Source organism: Sus scrofa, chromosome 16, assembly GCF_000003025.6.
Source record: "Sus scrofa isolate TJ Tabasco breed Duroc chromosome 16, Sscrofa11.1, whole genome shotgun sequence".
In the NCBI taxonomy this organism is placed as follows: domain Eukaryota; kingdom Metazoa; phylum Chordata; class Mammalia; order Artiodactyla; family Suidae; genus Sus; species Sus scrofa.
Window position 1 is genome coordinate 73,234,671 of NC_010458.4, and position 21,149 is coordinate 73,255,819.

The 21,149-nt window shown below is 45.0% G+C and overlaps 1 protein-coding gene across 1 annotated transcript in view; it reads left to right on the forward strand.

Moving 5' to 3' along the window:
- SEMA5A (semaphorin 5A) overlaps positions 1-21,149 on the forward strand; it is a 539,522-nt gene that overhangs the window by 438,218 nt on the left and 80,155 nt on the right. Inside the window, 2 exon segments of the mRNA XM_021076851.1 lie at positions 2,053-2,170; positions 14,793-14,974. Of these exon segments, the coding sequence (XP_020932510.1) occupies positions 2,053-2,170; positions 14,793-14,974 (300 nt within the window).

Consider the following 21,149-nt stretch of genomic DNA (forward strand, 5'->3'; position numbering starts at 1 on the left):
TCTGACAGAATATGTTGAATATTATAGTCAGAGCTGTATTAAACCACTATTTATTACACTAGGGTATTATTTAATACACCATCACCACTTCAAGAGTGTATTAAACCACTATTAAACCATTATGTTAAATATAATATTACTACTGTAATAGTGTGTTAAACCACTAAACCATTACATTAAAAAATATAAATTATTAGATTTTGGTGCATTTTTAAGGTATGATACTCAAAAGGAAGACTTCCCTATTTTATTAAATTTCAACCAACTGTGTTGCAGGATTTGGGGTATATTTGTTTGTCCTTAGGCAAATTTTAGAAATTTTCTGTCTCCATTGTCTCATCAATAAAGTGAAAATAATAATATCTCCATCTTAGAGCTGTTTAAATGGTTAAATGATATAATATTTTTATATATCACAGTAGGTGTTCTACAAGTAATACCTTTTATTGAGGGAATGATGATAAAGTGAAAATATTAATACCTTCCTATAAAAACTGTTTTTAAATGAGGCTGTTGTATATATCATAGTAGGTGTTCAAAACAATAACTGTTATTGAGTAGATGGGTGGTGGTTGTGATGGTGATGGTGGTGGTGATGGTGATAGGATGGTGGTGATGATGGTGATGATGACGGTGGTGGTGGTGGTGATGGTGGTGATAGGATGATGATGGTGGTGATGGTGGTGATGATGACAGTGGTGATGATGGTGATGATGACGGTGGTGATGGTGGTGATAGGATGATGATGGTGGTGATGGTGGTGATGACGTTGGTGATGATGGTGACGGTTGTGGGGCAGTGATGGTGATGATGACGGTGGTGATGGTGGTGATAGGATGATGATGGTGGTGATGGTGGTGATGATGACAGTGGTGATGATGGTGATGATGACGGTGGTGATGGTGGTGATAGGATGATGATGGTGGTGATGGTGGTGATGGTGGTGATGATGACGGTGGTGATGATGGTGATGATGATGGTGGTGATGATGGTGGTGATGGTGGTGATGATGACAGTGGTGATGATGGTGATGATGACGGTGGTGGTGATGGTGGTGATGGTGGTAATAGGATGATGACGGCGGTGATGGTGGTGATGGTGGTGATGGTGGTGATAGGATGATGATGGTGGTGATGGTGGTGATGATGACATTGGTGATGATGGTGACGGTTGTGGGGCAGTGATGGTGATGGTGATGATTATGGTGGTGGTGATGGTGGTGGTGACAACAATTAGTATTGTTTTAAGTTGTGCATATTTAAAAAATTTTTTTATTATTAGTCAATCTACAATGTTTTGTCGATTTCTGCTGTACAGCAAAGTGACCCCGTTGTGTGTGTGTGTGTGTGTGTGTGTGTGTGTGCATGTACATTTTTTTTCTTTTTTTCTTTTTTTGCTTTTTAGGGCTTCACTCATGGCATATGGAAGTTCCCAGGCTAGGAGTCGAATCGGAGCTACATCGATTTTGCCACAGCTACAGCAACACTGGATCCGTGCCACATCTACAGCCTACACCGCAGCTCTCGGCAACGCCAGATCCTTAACCCTCTGAGCAAGGCCAGGGATCAGACCTGGGTCCTCATGGATATTAGTCCAATTTGTTTCCACTGCACCACCACAGGAACTCCCTACATATTATTTTTCTCATATCATCTTCTCTCGTGTTCTACCACAAGTGATTGGATATAGTTCCCTGTGCTGTACAGCAGGACCCCATGGAACAGCTAGTATTTTTGAGCCTTGCAAAATTCTGACTTTAGATTGTTCCTGACACCAGAAGGCTCATGTTAGAACAGATAGTCATCTGGTTGTCTGCCCTTTATCTCTGAAAACGAAATTTCGACTAAAATGATATTTCAGCTAAAATTAATTATGTGTTTTTAATTAGATAGTTACTCGTGTGTGCAGATAACTATGCTCTCTAGTGTGAAGACTGCACCTTTGTTTCTCATAACTAGTTCCCATGCCAGGGAATCAGGATGGACCCTTCGCTTGCATCTATTGTAGCAGATAAACCTGCCTTTCTGCTGATGCTTTAATATGTGATTCCAGCACCTGCATTGGGGCCCAGGACCCCTACTGTGGCTGGGATGTGGTGATGAAGAAATGCACGAGCCTGGAGGAGAGCCTGAGCATGACGCAGTGGGAGCAGAGTATCGCCACCTGTCCTGTAAGTGTCCTCATGTGTCCAGCCCGAGAAACACATGTCCATGCGAAACCCGGATGTCCTAAGATCCTAACCCAAATTGCCTGAGGTTCGTGTATTGAGAACCTTCCTTGCAAATCCAGTCTGTGCTCCCTTCACTCATTCACCCCCTTAGCTTGCGCAGAGCCTCATATGATGCTGCCAGGACTTTGCTATCTGCTTTGAAAATAAATATCTTGAGAGAAAATAGTGCTGGTGTGAAAGTGAGATGTCACATCTCTGTTTTAGGCTTGGTTTTTTATCTCCAGGTTTTATGTCGACTATTTTTCCCTTTGTAGCACCGATAAAATAGCAACTTCCACACCCATCAATATCCCCTGGGAGCTGTAATTCCAGAAGCTGAGAAGTAGAGCTTTTAAAAGAATAAACTACAGGATATTATGATGGAACCCCATGAGGGACAGTCTCCTGACACTGCTTAGGGTCACGGGGAGGGCCGGGAGAAGCAGCTTAATGGACGTTCCCACAGGGAACCCCGCAGAATGAGGAGAAACTCTGCTGTGTTTAGAACCAGATGCTCGGAATCCAGACAGCAGTTTCCCACTTTCCCTTGCTAATTATTTCTTTGGGGCCTCACTGGTAATACCCAGCTTTTTTTCCCCTTTGTCTTGAGAGCCCTCCGTCACGTCCTCCCAAATTCTTTTTTTTTGTTGTTCTTCAGAGAATATGAGCAAAAGCTATTCACTTCAGCATATTTGAAAAGGGAGGGCGTTCCCACCATGGCTCAGCGGGTTATGAACCCAGCTAGTATCCATAAGAATGCAAGTTTGATCCCTGTCCTCACTCAGGTTAAGGATCTGGCATTGCCATAAGCTATGGTGTAGGTCGCAGGTGCAGCTTGGATCCTGCAGTACTGTGGCTGTGGCTTAGGCCGGCAGCTGCTGTTCCCATTTGACTCCTAGCCTGGGAACTTCCATATGCCGCAGGCTCAGCCCTAAAAAGAAAGGAAGAAAAAAAGAAAATACGTCACGTGGCTGTTACACCGCTGCTGATCTCTGTGCTGTCCCTTGCGGCCACACCTCTGCAAAACAGAGGTGAGAAGAGAAGGGGTGCATTCTGGTTGTTGAAGTCCATACTGTTTCTTCCATTCAGAACTGCCCGAGGCACCCGAACAGTCCATCTGTTTCCTATCAGGGAACCTGCACTTCGCACTCTCTGTGCCACAAAGCCTATCCTTCAGTTTGTAAGTGGGAGCATCGGGCAGAGTAACTCAAGGCTAGGACTTAGACCTGTCTCACTCCCCAAATGTGGACAGGTGATCTAGACCTTTCACTGCGCCAACACCAGGAACTCCCCAAGATACACTTTTGATTAGAATGTGCAGCACATCCAACCACAGACAATAAATTGTCACTTTGAGTAAACCATAGGAAAGGAACTCATATGTCTTTCTGACTCATGTAGAGTAACAGAGAGAAAATGGAAAATCCCATATTAACAACAATTGTTTTAATTATTATTATTATTATTATTATTTCATTATTATTTCATTTCTTTCTAACTCTTTTAGAAAGAAATGAACTGGCACAAAAGGCTAGCAGGAATATGTAGCAGACTTAGAGAAGTATTTTTTTTTTAATTTTTAAAAATTGTTTCCATTATAGCTGGTTTACAGTGTTCTGTCAATTTTCTACTGCACAGCAAGGTGACCCAGTCACACATACATGTATACATTCTTTTTTCTCACATTATCATGCTCCATCACAAGTGACTAGACATAGCTCCCCTGCTATACAGCCGGATCCCATTGCTTATCCATTCCAAAGGCAATAGTTTGCATCCGTTAACCCCAGATTCCCAGTCCATCTCACTCCTTCCCCCTCCCCCTTGGCAACCCCAAGTCTGTTCCCCATGTCCAAGATTTTCTTTTCTGTGGAAAGGTTCATTTGTGCCCTATATTAGATTCCAGATATAAGTGATATCATATGGTATTTGTCTTTCTCTTTCTGACTTATTTCACTTAGTATGAGAGTCTCTGGTTCCATCCATGTTGCTGCAAATGGCATTATTTTGGTTATTTTTATGGCTAAATAGTATTCCGTTGCGTATATATACCGCATTTCCTAATCCAATCATCTGTCAATGGACATCTGGGTTGTTGCCATGTCTTGGCTTTTGTGAATAGAGCAGCAATGAACATGCAGGTGCATGTGTCTCTTTTAAGTAGAGTTTTGTCCGGATATATGCCCAAGAGTGGGATTGCTGGGTCATATGGTAGTTCTATGTATAGGTTTCTGACGTACCTCCATACTGTTCTCCATGGTGGTTGTACCAGCTTACATTCCCACCAGCAGTGCAGGAGGGTTCCCTTTTCTCCACACCCCCTCCAGCATTTGTTATTTGTGGACTTATTAATGATGGCCATTCTGACTGGTGTGGGGTGGTACCTCACTGTAGTTTTGATTTGCATTTCTCTAATAATCAGTGATGTTGAGCATTTTTTCATGTTCTTATGGCCATCTGTATATCTTCTTTGGAGAAATGTCTATTCAGGTCTTTTGCCCACTTTTCCATTGGGCTGTTGGCTTTTTTGCTGTTGAGTTGTATAAGTTGTTTGTATATTTTAGATATTAAGTCCTTGTCAGTTGCATTGTTTGAAATTATTTTCTCCCATTCTGTAAGTTGTCTTTTTTTTTAATGGTTTCCTTTGCTGTGCAAAAGCTTGTCAGTTTGATTACATCCCATTGGTTTATTTTTGCTTTTATTTTTGTTGCTTTGGGAGACTGACCTGAGAAAGTATTTGTAAGGTTGATGTCAGAGAATGCTTTGCCTATGTTCTCTTCTAGGAATTTGATGGTGTCTTGTCTTATGTTTAAGTCTTTAAGCCACTTTGAGTTTATTTTTGTGCATGGTCTGAGGGTGTGTTCCAGTTTCATTGATTTACATGCAGCTGTCCAGTTTTCCCCTCACCACTTGCTGAAAAGACTGTCTTTTCCCCATATTGTGTTCTTGCCTCTTTGGTTGAAGATTAATTGACTGTAGGTGTCTGGATTTGTTCCTGGGTTCTCTGTTCTGTTCCATTGGTCTGTCTGTATGTTTTGGTACCAATACCATGCTGTCTTGATGATTGTGGCTTTGTAATATTGCCTGAAGTGTGGGAGAGTTATGCCTCCTGCTTGGTTTTTGTTCCTCAGGATTGCTTTGGCAATTCTGGGTCTTTTGTGGTTCCATATAAATTTTTGGATTGTTTGTTCTAGTTCTGTGAAAAATGTCCTGGGTAATTTGATAGGGATTGCATTGAACCTGTAGATTGCTTTGGGTAGTGTGGACATTTTTACAATATTAACTTTTCCAACCAGGAGCATGGAATATCTTTCCATTTCTTTGAATCCTCTTTAATTTCCTTGATTAATATTTTGTAGTTCTCAGCATATAAGTCTTTCACCTCCTTGGTCAGGTGTATTCCCAGGCATTTGATTTTTTGGGGTGCAATTTTAAAAGGTATTGTATTTTTGTATTCCTTTTCTAATATTTCATTGTTAGTACACAGAAATGTGACTGATTTCCGAATGTTAATCTTATATCCTGCTACTCTGCTGAATTTGTTGATCAGTTCTAGTAGTTTTGGGATTGAGTCCTTAGGGTTTTCTGTATATAGTATCATGTCATCTGCATACAGTGACAATTTTACCCCTTCTCTTCCAATTTGGATACCTTTTATTTCTTTTTCTTTTGCTTTTTTTTTTTTTTTTTTTTTGTCTTTTTGCTATTTCTTGGGCCGCTCCCGCAGCATATGGAGGTTCCCAGGCTAGGGGTCCAATCGGAGCCGTAGCTACCGGCCTATGCCAGAGCCACAGCAACGCAGGATCCGAGCCGAGTCTGCAACCTACACCCCAGCTCACGGCAACGCCAGATCGTTAACCCACTGAGCAAGGTCAGGGACCGAACCCGCAACCTCATGGTTCCCAGTCGGATTCGTTAACCACTGTGCCACGACCGGGAACTCCCCTTTTATTTCTTTTGTTAGTCTGATTGCTGTGGCTAGGACTTCCAATACTATGTTGAATAAAAGTGGTGAGAGTGGGCATCCTTGTCTTGTTCCATATTTTAGCGGGAAGGCTTTCAGCTTTTCTCCATTGAGTATTATATTTGCTGTGGGTTTGTCATAAATGGCTTTAATATGTTAAGGTATGTTCCTTCTATACCCACTTTGGTAAGAGTTTTGATCATGAATGGATGTTGGACTTTGTCAAATGCTTTTTCTGCACCTATTGAGATGATCATGTGGTTTTTGACTTTTCTTTTGTTAATGTGGTATATGTCGTTGATTGGTTTGCATATGTTGAACCATCCTTAGGAACCTGGAATGAATCAAACTTGGTCTTGGCGTATGATCTTTTTTATATGTTGTTGGATTCAATTGGCTAAAATTTTGTTGAGAATTTTTGTGTCTATATTCATCAAAGATATTGGCCTATAGTTTTCTTTTTTGGTGGTATCATTGTCTGGTTTTGGAATCAGGGTGATGGTGGCATCATAGACTGTCTTTGAGAGTGTTCCTTCTTCTTCAACCTTTTGGAAAAGTTTAAGGAGAACGTGTGTAAGTTCCTCTTTGTATATTTGGTAGAATTCTCCTGTGAAGCCATCTGGTCCTGGACTTTTATTCGTAGGGAGTATTTTTATTACATATTCAATTTCATTTCTAGTGCTCAGTCTGTTCAGTTGATCTGTTTCTTCTTGATTCAGTTTTGGCAAGCTGTAAGTTTCTAGAAAGTTGTCCATTTCTTCTAGGTCATCAAACTTGTTGGCATACAATTGTTCATAGTATTCTCTTTTTTTTTTTTGCATTTCTTCAGTATCCATTGTGATTTATCCTTTTTCATTTCTTATTTTGTTTATTTGCATTTTTTCTCTGGAGAAGTATTTTTCAAAGCTATTAAAAATGTCAGTTGCATGAGTTCCCGCTGTGGCACAGTGGGTTAAGAATTTGACTGCAGTGGCTCGAGTTGCTGTGGGAGCCTGGATTTGATCCCAGGCCTGGTGCAGTGAGTTAAAGGATCCAGTATTACCACGGCTGTGGCATAGGTCACAGCTGAGGCTCAGATTCCATCCTTGACCCGAGAACTTCCATATGCTGTGGGCGTGGTCATAAAAAAAGTGTCATTTGCTTCTATAGTTTTTTTTTTTTAATTTTTGACTGAAATGGAAGAAAAGCTTTATTTTATTGGGAAAGAAGGAGACCTATTTTCCACTAACAGATCCCTGTTTTAAAATGTTCATGGATTTCTCTTGTCCAGGAGATGGGACAGTCATTCACTGACTGTTGATTCCTGTTCTCTTTGCTTATATAATTGCAACTGCAGACACTGGTCTTGGAGTTCCCATCATGGCTCAGCAGAATGGAATCCAGCTAGTATCCATGAGGATGCAGGTTGCATCACTGGCCTTCCTCAGGGAGTCGGGAATCCAGCATTGCCATGAGCTGTGGTGTAGGTCATAGACTCAGCTCGGATCTGGCATTGCTGTGGTTGTGGCATAGGCTGGCAACTACCGCTCCGATTCGACCCCTAGCCTGGGGATCTCCATGTGCCACAGGTGCGACCCTAAAAAAAAAAAAAGAAAAAAGAAACACGGGTCTCAGTTTAAGAGATTCATAGTCCTCAAGCAAGGTATAAATTTACATACCTAGAGTGATTCTAAAATATGCATGTCCTGCATAACATGTGATGTTATTTAACAAGGATAGCTTGGTCTAAGAATCTACGTGAGGTATTTATTCCTAAATATCACCCACATCTTGTGTAGGCCCATGGGGTTGGCATGCCATGGTCTGTTCCAAAATACCCCATGCAGGGAGTTCCCGTTGTGGCTCAGACGGTTAAGAACCCAACACAGTGAGGACATGGGTTTGATCCCTGGCCTCGCTCAGCTGGTTAAGGATCCAGCGTTGCCACAAGCTGTGGAGTAGATCACAGATGCAGCTCAGATCCAGCATGGCTGTGGCATAGTCTGAAGCTGTAGCTCTGATTTGACCCCTAGCCTAGGAACTTCCGTATGCCTCAAGTGCAGCCCTAAAAAGAAAAAAAAAAAAAGTATGTATTTATTTAAAAAATCCCTCGTGCAGTAACTAGCAAGATACAGAGACCAAATAAGCACCTAAATATCTTGAAAGAACAGATCCCTCCCTGGCTGCTGTGTAATTATCATCCTGGGAGTGGAAGGGGACTTTGGAAAGGATTAAGCCCAGATCCCTTTATCTAGAGGGAAATACCGCAGGCCAGAGGTTTACTCAGGATGCGGCACCTACACTGGGCAAGAAAACAGGACTTAAATCCAGCACCGCTGACATCCACCTTCAAGACCATGGCACACCCCCGCCCCCACCCGCTGCCAGCATCTCCAGGAGCAGCGGCTGATACGTGGGATCAGGGGTTGGTGACCCATCAGTCACCCGTGCAGTATGTACAGAAAGCCTCAGAGGTGTCACTGAAATCTACTGTAAAAGAAGGACAAGGGAATGCAGGTTAGTTGGGTGTTTCGACCAGGTGCTCAGGGCCCTGTTAGACCCCTTTCAATGCAGTATCACATATAATAGTCATGACTTTATCTCTCACTTCCATTTATTTTATTTTTACTTTATTATTATTATTACTATTATTATTATTTGCTTCTTAGGGCTGCACCTGCAGCATATGGAAGCTCTCAGGCTAAGGGTTAAATCGGAGCTGCAGCTGCTGACCTACGCCACAGCCACAGCAACGCCAGATCTGACCCATGTCTGTGGCATACAGCTCACAGCAATGCCAGATCCTTAACCCAATGAGTGAGGCCGGGGATCGAACCTTCGTCCTGATGGATACCAGTCGGATTCGATACCATGAGCCACAATGGGAACTCCATCACTTCCATTTGTAGGTGGTAGGACCGGGATTCAGAGGTAATAAAGATTGTTTCTACTGCCTGCCTTGCCAGCCACGCAATGCTCCAGCCTGGTTCTCGTCACAGATGCTAGTTCCATCCTGTAATTCATGTACACAGATAGACTTGAGGATGATATTAAGTTGATGTCATCACATGAGACAAGACGTCATCACATGACACAAGACTTTCCAGGGAGCACATTCAATGTCCTGTTTTGTTACAGTCTTGCACAAAAGGTGCATGAGGCTTTGAAAGTAAATAAAAGAAAATCTTTTACCTTCTGAAAAAAAATATCCAGACAGAAAACATAGCACTTCAATTTAGTCCTAAGAGAATGTTGGTTAGAGTCCAGGAATAAACACCTGCTCCAGGGACCTCTGTGCTCAGCAGCTGCATCTGTATCCTTGATCAGCTGGGAATGAATGAATTGAACATGAATAAATCAAGAGTGGGATTAAGGATTATGCTTGGTAACGAACATGGCATCTCCCTTAGCTGTCTCTTGGAAGTCCATTATTTCCTAGTCGGAGGGAACTTGGGTATTACACGATGGGGGGTAAAATTATACGAAGCTGATTTCCCTAAGACGCTCATCCATATGAGAATCATTTACAGAATGAAATGGCTGAGATTACAGGCCCTGGATTTAGCTTATTTAGACTGATGGTTGAGTCTTTTACAATCAGAGCGACTTGGGGCAAATTGAGTGACCTCTGAGTGTCAGTTTCCCTATGGGTAAAGTGAGATAGAGAGACCAGGGGCCTTTTACGAGGACTTAATTCATGTCGCTCACTCAGACCAGTGTGTCCCCTGACTGGTAAGTTTATCTCGCAGAAAGGCCACCTCTGCTGGCAGCTTGATTCATGGCCCTGCTGGTCTCTTTCCACACGTCACTGGCTTATTCTTTCAGCTTTTGCCAAATCCCGAGTATTTTTCCATCATAAAATGTCCTCTTCCGGCATTCTGAGTGCCTTCTGCTTCCATCTCCATTCGCCACCATCATAGCGGATTTCCTGCTGACTTCAGAAGTCCTTGATTTTTCTATACCCAGATGTCCTTAAGCTCTCTTGTCGCTTAAGAGAGCCTAACCATCTCTGGGCTATTTCCTTTGTATTTAAGACAAAGAAACAGAAGCCAGGAGGGATTTAAGAGAGCCGTCTTTGCTCTCAATCTTCTCATCGGTCCCGCAATAATTGTCCCTTCAAAAGCTTCTAATCAACAGTGGGGAGGGCAATTACTAGACCTTCAAAAGTCACAACGGATGTTCCCGTCGTGGCGCAGTGGTTAATGCATCCGACTAGGAACCCTGAGGTTGTGGGTTCGATCCCTGGCCTTGCTCAGTGGGTTAAGGATCTGGCGTTGCCATGAGCTGTGGTGTAGGTCGCAGATGCGGCTCCGATCCTGTGTTGCTCTAGTTCTGGCGTAGGCTGGTGGCTAGAGCTCTGATTGGACCGCTAGCCTGGGAACCTCCATATGCCACAGGAGCGGCCCTACAAGAGGCAAAAAGACAAAAAAAAAAAAAAAAAAAAGGTCACACCGACTTCCCTAACATACACTGCCCTTCACACCTTCGCAGACAAGGAGGCTAATAGAGGGAGCCCAAAGTCTCATAGAGCCTCTCCTGATCATGATGCTGGTCACTGCGCTGGTTGGTCCCTGTACCCCCCTCCCCATCCACTCCCTGTCCCAGGGGCTGGGGCTCCCCCACTTGCAGATTGTTCTCTCCCCTCCAGGCTTTCCTGTTGTCTGGGGTCCAGCCAGGGTGCGCCACGGGCCTCCCCAGCCTGTCCTGCCCTCTCCCCAGCAGCCCGGCAGGCTGAGCGGCCCAAGTGCTTTCATTGCTTTCCTTTGTGTCACAGTCCCGCCAGGACCCATAAATCCAGGTGCTGAAGACAGATCTTCATCTCTGCGGCTGATATTTTCTACTGTCACGCCCAGGGCTCCCTTTTCCCGACCCTCCGGCAACATTCTAGAGGCTTCTGGCCCCTTCTGGGCTGAGTTGGAGCCTCATCCAGAGAACAGCAGGCCTTCAGAGGAGGAGGACATTTTTGATGTAAAATTTTAGGGTCAACGTGATGTGTTAAACTACCTGAATTCCAGTGTTCTGTTTTGGTTGGTTTTTCTTGTGGCTTTAAACATTTGCTTTTAAGCTCTTTAGGTTTTTGCACCATTTTCTGTGAGCTGTGACGTGTGTATGTGTGTATGTGTGTTTGGGGTGTGAGAGGCACAGCCGCCTGCCCCTCCAACATACACAGAGCAGCACCATAGTGACATAATCCAGTCCTGTGCCCTGAAATCCCTCTTTCCACCATGCATCCGTCCACCGATCACAGCTCAATAAGGAATCGCTGGTCTCCTGTCCAAACCCAGCCAGGGAGCCAAACCTCAGTAATGTGCATGAGAGTTGTGGCTTGTTTTCAAGGTGAAAATGCTCCAATCGGTGGAAGCTGCCCTTCTCCTTCTTCTCCCTCTGTGAGAATTCTCATCCCCGGTTTCCCCTTCCAGCCAACACCTTTGTGCCAAAAGCACACAGACAAGGCTGGGGAACTGAGCTCCTCATCTTCTCGTCTGACATAGAGCATCATTTGGATGCCCGGAGGGAGGAACGAGGGACCATATTTGCATTTGTCAAGTCAAAATGGAGCTCCGGGAGTTCCCATCGTGGCGCAGTGGGTAACGCATCCGACTAGGAACCATGAGGTTGCGGGTTCGATCCCTGGCCTTGCTCAGTGGGTTAACGATCCAGTGTTACCGTGAGCTGTGGTGTAGGTCACAGACGCAGCTCGGATCCCGCGTTGCTGTGGCTCTGGCGTAGGCTGGCACCTACAGCTTCGATTAGACCCCTAGCCTGGGAACCTCCATATGCCGCAGGAGCAGCCCAAGAAATGGCAAAAACACACACACACACAAAAAAAAAGGAGCTCGGCATTCATTTCTGTCTGATCCATGCAACGCCTTTTCCCCTAGTGTGCCCTGATCTGGGCTGTGGCCCCTGTGCCACCCACCTGACAAGTCCACAGGTGCTATTTTTAGCCTCCGAGGACAGCGTAGAGGCAGAAACTCTCATTGCTCCACTTTACCATCGAAGGATCGCCCCCCCCTCCATAGGGCAGGTGGCTGGTGGGTCAACCCCCACACCCAGCCCTACACCCCACCCCCGAGGGCAGAGAAGTAGAGGGGGGCTGACTTCACAGGCTCCCGAGACTGGCAGCACACTCACGAAGTAATAGTAGTGATTACTATGCTTAGACCTTTATTGTGTAATATGTTACACATATATCGTGGGACCACTGTTAACCTTGATGCTGGCTCCCTGAGCGAAGGGTTCATGCTTTTTGCAGTAGAGCAGTCATAGCCACATTTACTTGGCGGGCAGGTGTTTGGACATAGAAGTGCATGAGCATTGGTGAGCATGGTCAGTGCCAGTGAGGGCACCTGCTGAGCCCTCTTCTACCTGTGCAAATGCCCTCTCAGCCAGAGGCAACCGGAGGGCTATCAAAGGGTGGAGGCTGAATGCTGAAACTCCCATGTAGCAGGGCCTTGGCTGGTGTAACAGCAAATTCAGGTGAGAAATTAGGCGTTTGAACTCCCTACTCACTCGGGGCTCTGTTCTCCCATAAAACACTAAGATCTCCTTACAGTCAGGGTAGGAGCTGCATTGTTTTTGTTTTTGTCTTTGTTTTGTCTTTTGGGGGCCACCCCCCCCCCAGCATATGGAGGTTCCTAGGCTAGGGGTTGAATCAGAGCTGTAGCTGCCGGCCTACACCACAGCCACAGCCACAGCAACATGGGATCCAAGCCACGTCTGTGACCTACACCACAGCTCACGACAATGCTGGATCCTTAACCCACTGAGCAAGGTCAGGGATCGAACCTGGATGCTGGTTAGATTCATTTCTGCTGAGCCACATTGGGAACTCCTGCATTTTTTAATTTTTAATTAAAAATTTTTTTTTAATTTTTTTAGGGCTGCACCCATGGCACATGGAGGTTCCCAGGCTAGGAGTCGAATTGGAGCTATAGCTGCTGTCCTACTCCACAGCCACAGCAACTTGGGATCCAAGCTACATCTGTGACCTACACCACAGCTCATGGCAACACCAGATCCTTAGCCCACTGAGCGAGGCCAGGGATCGAACCACATCCTAATGGATCCTAGTTGGGTTCATTACCACTGAGCTACCATGGGAACTCTAGGAGCTGCATTTTTATCAACGATGGTCCGGGGTGGGGGGGTTCCAGGGACCATAGACACACGGATATTTTCCTCTTAGGAAAACTCTGCCTTTGTGCCCTCACTCTGTCTGGGTAGGGTCTGGAGAAGCTTCCAGATGATGACGCAGTTCCATCCTCTTCCGCTCTGTGCAGCGTCTTACGGAAATAGCCAGGCAGTTAGTGGGTACAAAGCTTTAGAGTGTGGCTAGGAGAGGGGAAGGACAGAGTCACAACTGTGGCATCGGGAGATGGGAACCAGCCCTGGGAGAGACATGAACGGGCTTCCTCCTCCCTGCTGTGTTTGGAGACGTGATGGAGCAGAGGCAAAGCTGGCCCGGATGCTCACACACAAAGTTCGGTGTTGGCTTTGTTCTGAAACAGGATGTGCACGTAGTTTCTTGCCCCAAAGGAACTGGCTGTGTCATCATGGGATTCATCTCTTGTGGGGCCGATGGGTCTTTCATCCCCAGAATCAGTGTCCAGGGCACTGGCCTTCGGACAGGACCCCAGGGGCAGCCAGCAGCAGAGGGTAAAGCGTGCAATTTACCTGTAATCCTCTCTTTGCTGTCCTGTTTTCTAAGAAACGCACAAGTCCCCATGTTAAGTGTGGAGGGAGGGGGCCTTAGGTCTTCTTCTATCCCTTTTTGGAGGGGAGATTCCTTTGTGGGGTTGGGTGACCTGAAGGCTGCACCCCGTGACTCTCGACTCTTAGGGACCCTCTGTAGCTCCTGAGAAGATGACCTTATCAGAGGTGAGGTGGCGTCGTGGTCCAGTCTTCCACCTCCCCGGAACTGGGCCTCCTGGGCCAGGGGACCGCTGGTGAGGCCCTCCCTCCCTGTCCCACCCCACCCCCAGCCCAGGGCCTTCAGAGCATCCCTATCATGGGGCATCCGGGCCCCCGCTCTGACCCTGTCCTGGCTCCCAGTTCAGTCCTCAGCTCTGCTTTCTCTGCATATGGAGATAGTATGGGTTTGACCAGAATGTCCCTAACAAGGAGCAAACGCATTGCTTAATCTGTGCTCTTTTACTCTTATCAATGACATGTTGTTAGTTTGAAGCCATTTTTGAGGCCAAGCCAGGTCATAAATAAAACTAGTTAATCAATCTTTCAGTTTTTTAAGGTACGTAAAGATTCAACAGTGTTGTCCATCTGTGATTCTTCACTCCAGTTCCTCTTGTTCCCTGGGTTTCTCACGGGAGGGGACAGGCCTACCACGGCTTGATTGACAGGCCATTGCTTGATTGACAGTTCCCTCCTCTGCCCTCCCCCAACTCTTACATCCCTCTTTCCCTCTGCCTCCTGCCCCCACCCCCGGACCCCAGCCTCCATCACTGTCTCCACCCGTGACCTCTGCTGCTTTACTTTGAAAACCCCCCTGTTCATCTCTTCTGAACTGTCACAGGAAATATTCTAAATGAGTTCCAGGGGTCTTGTGAGAGAGATTTCACCCGTTCCTCTATTATATTTGCAGCCCTAACTCTTTCTGACCTCCTTGCTTCTGTCTCCCAGACGCGGAACCTCACCGTGGACGGGCGCTTCGGCGCGTGGTCTCCGTGGACACCCTGCTCGCACACGGATGGCAGCGCCGTGGGCTCCTGCCTCTGCCGCACCCGCTCCTGTGACAGCCCGGCCCCCCAGTGTGGCGGCTGGCCGTGCGAGGGCCCCCGCGTGGAGATCGCCAACTGTTCCAGGTGTGTCCCCCTCAATACTCGGAACTACCTGCAGGTGTAAAGTCAGCTTGGACAGGAGTTTGGGAAATCACTTTTATTTTTTTTTCCTTTTACGGCCACCCTTGAGGCATATGGAGGTTCCCAGGCTCGGGGTGGAATCAGAGCTGCAGGTGCAGGTCTACACACAGCCACCGCAACACTGGATCTAAGTCACATCTGCAGCCTACGCTGAGCTTGGGGCAACCCGGGATCCTTCATCTACTAAGGGAGACCAAGGATAGAACCTCATCCTCATGGACATGATGTCAGGTTCTTAACCCACTGAGCCACAGTGGGAACTCCTGGAAAATCACTTCCAATATGTTCCTTCCCTCTTTAAGAGAAAGGTCACAAAAGGACAGAAACACTTACCACAGGAAAATGATGTGATCCTTGGCGAGATTTTTAGATTACAAGTTAGATTCTAAATCTGTTTATGTGTTTAAATAAATCTAAACCTATTCATATGTTCATGGTTGGATTAAGAAAAAAAATATTTCTTGTGCACACAAATGAAAGAGGAGAAGGAAGGCATAACATTTCTGAATGTTAAATTAGACCCCACTCATCAATGTTTTAAATGGGAAGGTGGCTATAAAATCACCGTGAGAGAGTTCCTGTTGTGGCTCAGTGGGGTAAGAACCAGACTAATATCCATGAGGATGCAGGTTCAGTCCTTGGCCCCGCTCAGTGGGATAAAGATCCAAATTTGCCTTGAGCTGTGGTGTAGATTGCAGACACGGCTCAGATCCTGCGTTGCTGTGGCTGTGTGGTATAGGTTGGCAGGTACAGCTCCGGTAAAACCCCTGGCCTGGGAATTTCCATATGCCTCGGGTGTGGCCCGAAAAAGACAAATAAAAAATAAAATAAAATCACTATGGTGTTTAAATTCTGTTCACACATGGACATAGGGATGTAACAGAAATTGCATCTTGGCAACTTTTGAAATTTTTTGTTTGTTTGGCTGCGCCTAGTCAGTCATAGGGAGTTTCCTGGCCAGGGTTCAGATCCGAGACATAGTTTCCACCCAAACCACAGCTGCAGCAATGCTGGATCCTTTAATCCACTGTGCTGAGGATCGAACCTGTGTCCTGGTGCGTCAGAGATGCTGCTGATCCTGTTGCATCAATGGGAACTCTGCAATTTTTGGAAAAAAAAAAAAAATGAGATGCCAACCTGCAAGTATTTGAAGGGTATCTAGTTTACCACCATTCTTTTAAGGGACAGGAGAGTAACTTGCCGTGAAGACCACTGCATCCAGAAGCCACACTGTCCACGTACAAACACTGTGATGACATCTGTCCCATCTGACGCCGCGTACATGTGTGGGCACAGGAGTTTTAGTTGCTCCCTTAGGTGTGTCCTGTCTCTTTCTTACAGATTCAGGACTATGGATTCTAGGGGCAGCTTCTGCAACTACTAAAACTATCCTACTTTGGTGCTCCTAGAGGAGCGTGCTGCTAGCAGTGGGCATAGCTTTCTGAATCTGCACGCAAGGCTCCCTGACTGGTATATGGGCTGTTAGGGATCACTATCAGTTGATGAATTAAGGGCCATCCAAGAGTGATGAGCTGAGAGGCTGTGTGCGCCTCTCTCCCCTCACATGAATTGGGTGTAGTGTCTGCTGCAATCCCGGAGGTTGCCTTTCCCTGCTCTGATGAGAAGGCTGGCAGATAGCTGCCAGGAGCATCACCTGTGCTTTATGAGACTCTCTCATGAGTGTACATTTCAGCACACCTGAGGGATAGGAAGCTGGGACTCCTCCATTTACCAAAACAGGCCATGTCATCGCTTGCTATGTGTCCCCAGATTTGATCTGAGATTTGCTTTCATTCTTATGAACGACCTCAAGGCAAGTTCAGAAGGGAGGGCCTCTGGCACTCACTCACTTCTAACCATTGGGAGCCACCGATGCTGTCAAAGGAAAGAGACAAGCATGAGGAGCCAAGTGGATTGAGCCAGTTCGCAGCCAATATTTCGTGTTCTAGCAGCAAGGGACTATTGGTCTACATATTCCTTTGACGTTGTCTGCCAAAAGTATGGTAATCTAACATCAAGATTATTTTTATTGCACTTTATCAGTTGAAAACCTGTTTATGCTGGCCTCAATTTTGTTGGAAGCAAAAAACTGGAAACTACCTAATTTGCAAACCTTTTTTTTTTTTTTTTGGCTCAGTCAGTAATGTGAAGTACTTCCTCAATTTGTGCAAAGTATATCAAAAAGCCATCACAAAGATTGATCTAGTGACTCAAAGTTAAGCCTGTTCTTTATGTATTATTGTCATTTATTTCTATTGTTTAATCCAGAAAGTCGGGAAACTCAAAATATTGCTAATTTAATACATTTTGCGAACATAATATCATCGATTAAATGCTTTTAGGTATCACATCATTTAAATTTGTTTTCCCACTATCTTAGAGTAGCAGATTAAAGGCATTCGATTTATGAAAAGAAATCCACAATATAAAGTAATTAGCTAAACCAGACCTATTATCAAACCAGAGCCAAGTCAGACATACTGAGGATTAGAAAAAAAATGGTTTTTGGTTTTGGGGTGTTTTTTTTTTTTTTTGGTCTTTTTGCCTTTTCTAGGCCACTCCCTCGGCATATGGAGGTTCCCAGGCTAGGGGTCTAATCAGAGCTGTAGCTGCCAGCCTACGCCACAGACACAGCAACGCAGGACCCGAGCCACGTCTGCGACCTACACCACAGCTCATGGCAATGCGGGATCCTTAACCCACTGAGCAAGGCCAGGGATCGAACCTGCAACCTCATGGTTCCTAGTTGGATTCGTTAACCATTTTATCATTAGAAGGGACACACGAAGGTGTATGTCATTTCTGAATTCTGTTTCTTGGGAGGGAAGGAGGTACCCAGAGAGAGCGAGAAAACTGTAACTAGCTACCTAGAAAGGTAGAAGGTCAGGCAAATAACTGGCTCCTCGACAGGACTTTGCAATCTAAAGAAAATAAATCTGCATCTTTTGGTGTTTCTTACCTATACTTTGTTTATGGGATTTTTCTCTTGGAGCAAAACCTGTGCCCATCAGGAGGGACCAGGACCACTCTGACAGGGAGGTTGAGTGTGTGCAGGAAGTGGAGGTGCCCTGAGCATCTCTAGCTGGGCGTGGGGGAGGCAGGGGGCTGGGCTGAGCTGTGCTGTGGACCCAGTGGAGACCTCGGCTGGTAGCATGGAACTCTGTAGCAGGACCCTTGGAGATGTTAGATCCTCTCCCCTGAGTCGTAACCGCCAACACCACCCTCAGCATCTGGAGAAGGGCCAACCACAGCAGCCACTACAGGGCGCTTTGACAGTACCTGGGAGACAGAAGCAAAGTCCTCAGTCAAAATGCTCTGCTCTGTGCTGTGGTGCATCTGAGCTCAGAACACCCCCCAACTCAGCTAACGTCAGCTGCGGGGTAACCTGGAAAATGGCTCAAATAGTGTCATCTGTGGAGTAGGTTTCCTGTCTCCTCTGTGTGTTGGTTTGTTGTTTCTCTGATTTTCTTACAACTCTACTCAATTTGCTCCTCCTTTTCCAGCATCACCCGTGGCACCATGACCACAGCAGTAGTCTATGTTTTAAAACAGACACCAAGAATGCCTCTCAGATGGTCTGCAAACTCTCCCTCCTTGTATGTGGGATATTGTTTAAGTGTGAGCCTCTTCCCAGGAGCCTGTGTAGAAAGCAAAGGCCTCTGGGTGAGTCGTCTGTGACATCACCAACACTGAAACTCACATGGGTGACCCTTCTACGTGGGAGCCTGGGGCGTGAGAGCTCAGCCTCCCAAGAGGAGAAGGGGGTCAGATGTGAAAAGGCAAGGTGCAAGGGTACACTTTGCCTTCTGCTCCCCTTCTCCGTAGATCAGCTCAGATCCCTCCATAAAGTTGAAGGGAGCCCAGCAGGATAATAATCCCTCCATAAAGTTGAAGGGAGCCCAGCAGAATAATCCAACACAGATTGGATTATTCCTGTTATTATAGAAAACAAAAGCCCATCGACATTGCATTATGGGTGCATCATTTCTATAAAACTAAGATGGTTTCCACTGATGCCTGGCAGCAACTTTAAAACGGCTATAGAACTGTGATTGTTGAAAGATTATAATAAGTGGCTAATATTCTTTTTTATACTGTTTGATGGGGAGGAAAAAGGACTATTGAGTGCTGTGACTTGTTTATTGATACCTCCGCGGCTCTGGTTGGAATGTCATTCACTAAGCAGAGCTGTGATGCAATTAGTGATTATTTTAAGACTGAAGATCAAAGAAATGCATGTTTTCGATGCATAAGTAGATGATTTGGGGTTGACTTAATCACAAAAAATGATCCCTCTAATGATACATGCTTCCTTGATACTATTTCTTTGGTGGTTGCCTGCTGCTATGTCTGCCTCTGAGCAGCAAACCCAGCTCTGAAGAATAACCACATGCATGGACAATACACTCATTTATTCCCCCAGATATTATAGTCCTACTACGTACACACTTCTCCATTGACCTCCCTCCCTGAATACAGTGTGTTCCGTATGCTGTAAGTAGACAATGTAGTATAAGATACCATGTTTGTTAAAAGGTTTAGGAAATGAAGAATTTCCAAATAATTTTGGAAACAGTGTTTCCTGCATTATTTAACCATCGTTTTTCCTACCTAAAGAACTCTGAAAGTGAAAACGTCATTTTACTTATGTTGAAAATGCTATTTTTGTCTGTAAAGTCAGAGAATTATTTGGATACTAAAATTGTAACTGTCGGTGTTCCTGTCGTGGCGTGGCGGAAATGCATCTGAGTAGGAACCATGAGGTTGTGGGTTCGATCCCTGTCCTTGCTCAGTGGGGTTAAGGATCTGGTGTTGCCATGAGCTATGGTGTAGGTCGTAGATGTGGCTCAGATCCCACGTTGCTCTGGCTATGGTGTAGGTTGGCAGCTGTAGCTCTGATTCAACCCCTAGCCTGGGAACCTCCATATGCCACAGGTGCGGTCCTTAAAAGCAAAAAAAAAAAAAAATTGTGAATGTCATGGAGTATAAGATACTAATTACCTTTAGGAGCAACTTGAGAGGATCTGTCTTATTTTGTGTTATTTAGGTTATAGTATCATAAAGAAGCTTTTTATACCATACATCGAGGTATCACTATGTATTTTAACAGTAGATGACTGTTAAGCTTCAGAAAATAAAGTAGAGAAAGAATAAATATACTAAGAATTTTCTCAGAGGAACTTTCCTTTGTAATTGTGTTAGAAATTACATATTCAATTTGTTCTTTATACCTTGAGCTTGAATGGCGTAGCTGTGGACCTGCATGCTTCTAAAGGCATATATAAAGTAAGGTTAGAATTAATGTGAGTTGATTTTTTTTCAGTGGAAATGTAAATCCCACAGATGAAAGTAACATCCATTCAGAAATCCATATGCAGGAGTTCCCGTCGTGGCGCAGTGGTTAACGAATCCGACTAGGAACCATGAGGTTGCAGGTTCGGTCCCTGCCCTTGCTCAGTGGGTTAACGATCCGGCGTTGCCGTGAGCTGTGGTGTAGGTTGCAGATGCGGCTCGGATCCCGCGTTGCTGTGGCTCTGGCGTAGGCCAGTGGCTACAGCTCCGATTCAACCCCTAGCCTGGGAACCTCCATATGCCGTGGGAGCGGCCCAAGAAATAGCAACAAGAACAACAACAAAAAAGACCAAAAAAAAAAAAAAAAAAAAAAAAGAAATCCATATGCAATTAGAGAAGTAAAATTATTTCTACATGCAGTAAACCTTCATCTATGTTGGAGTTTGGGCTCTGGATTAAACCGATCTTTCAATACTTGAAGATTTTAAATTCCTGTAGTTTGTTTTTACATAGCAGGGACGAACTGCTAAGGGAGATATTTAAATTATAAACATTCTACATGCAGACAGTGTAAGGAAAAAAATCAACACTAAAATTTTTTCTTAAGCTGTCAGCAGTTTATCTTTCAAACCACTTTTATAAAAGTGATTCATTGTATTTTTATTTTACATTTTTAATACATTTACCTTATTTTTTTACTTATGTAAAATTACATTTAAAAAGATATACACAATTTGCACTTTTTTATTGTTATTTCCTCAACATAATTTTTTTTTCCACTGTACAGCATGGGGACCCAGTTACACATACATGTATATATTCTTTT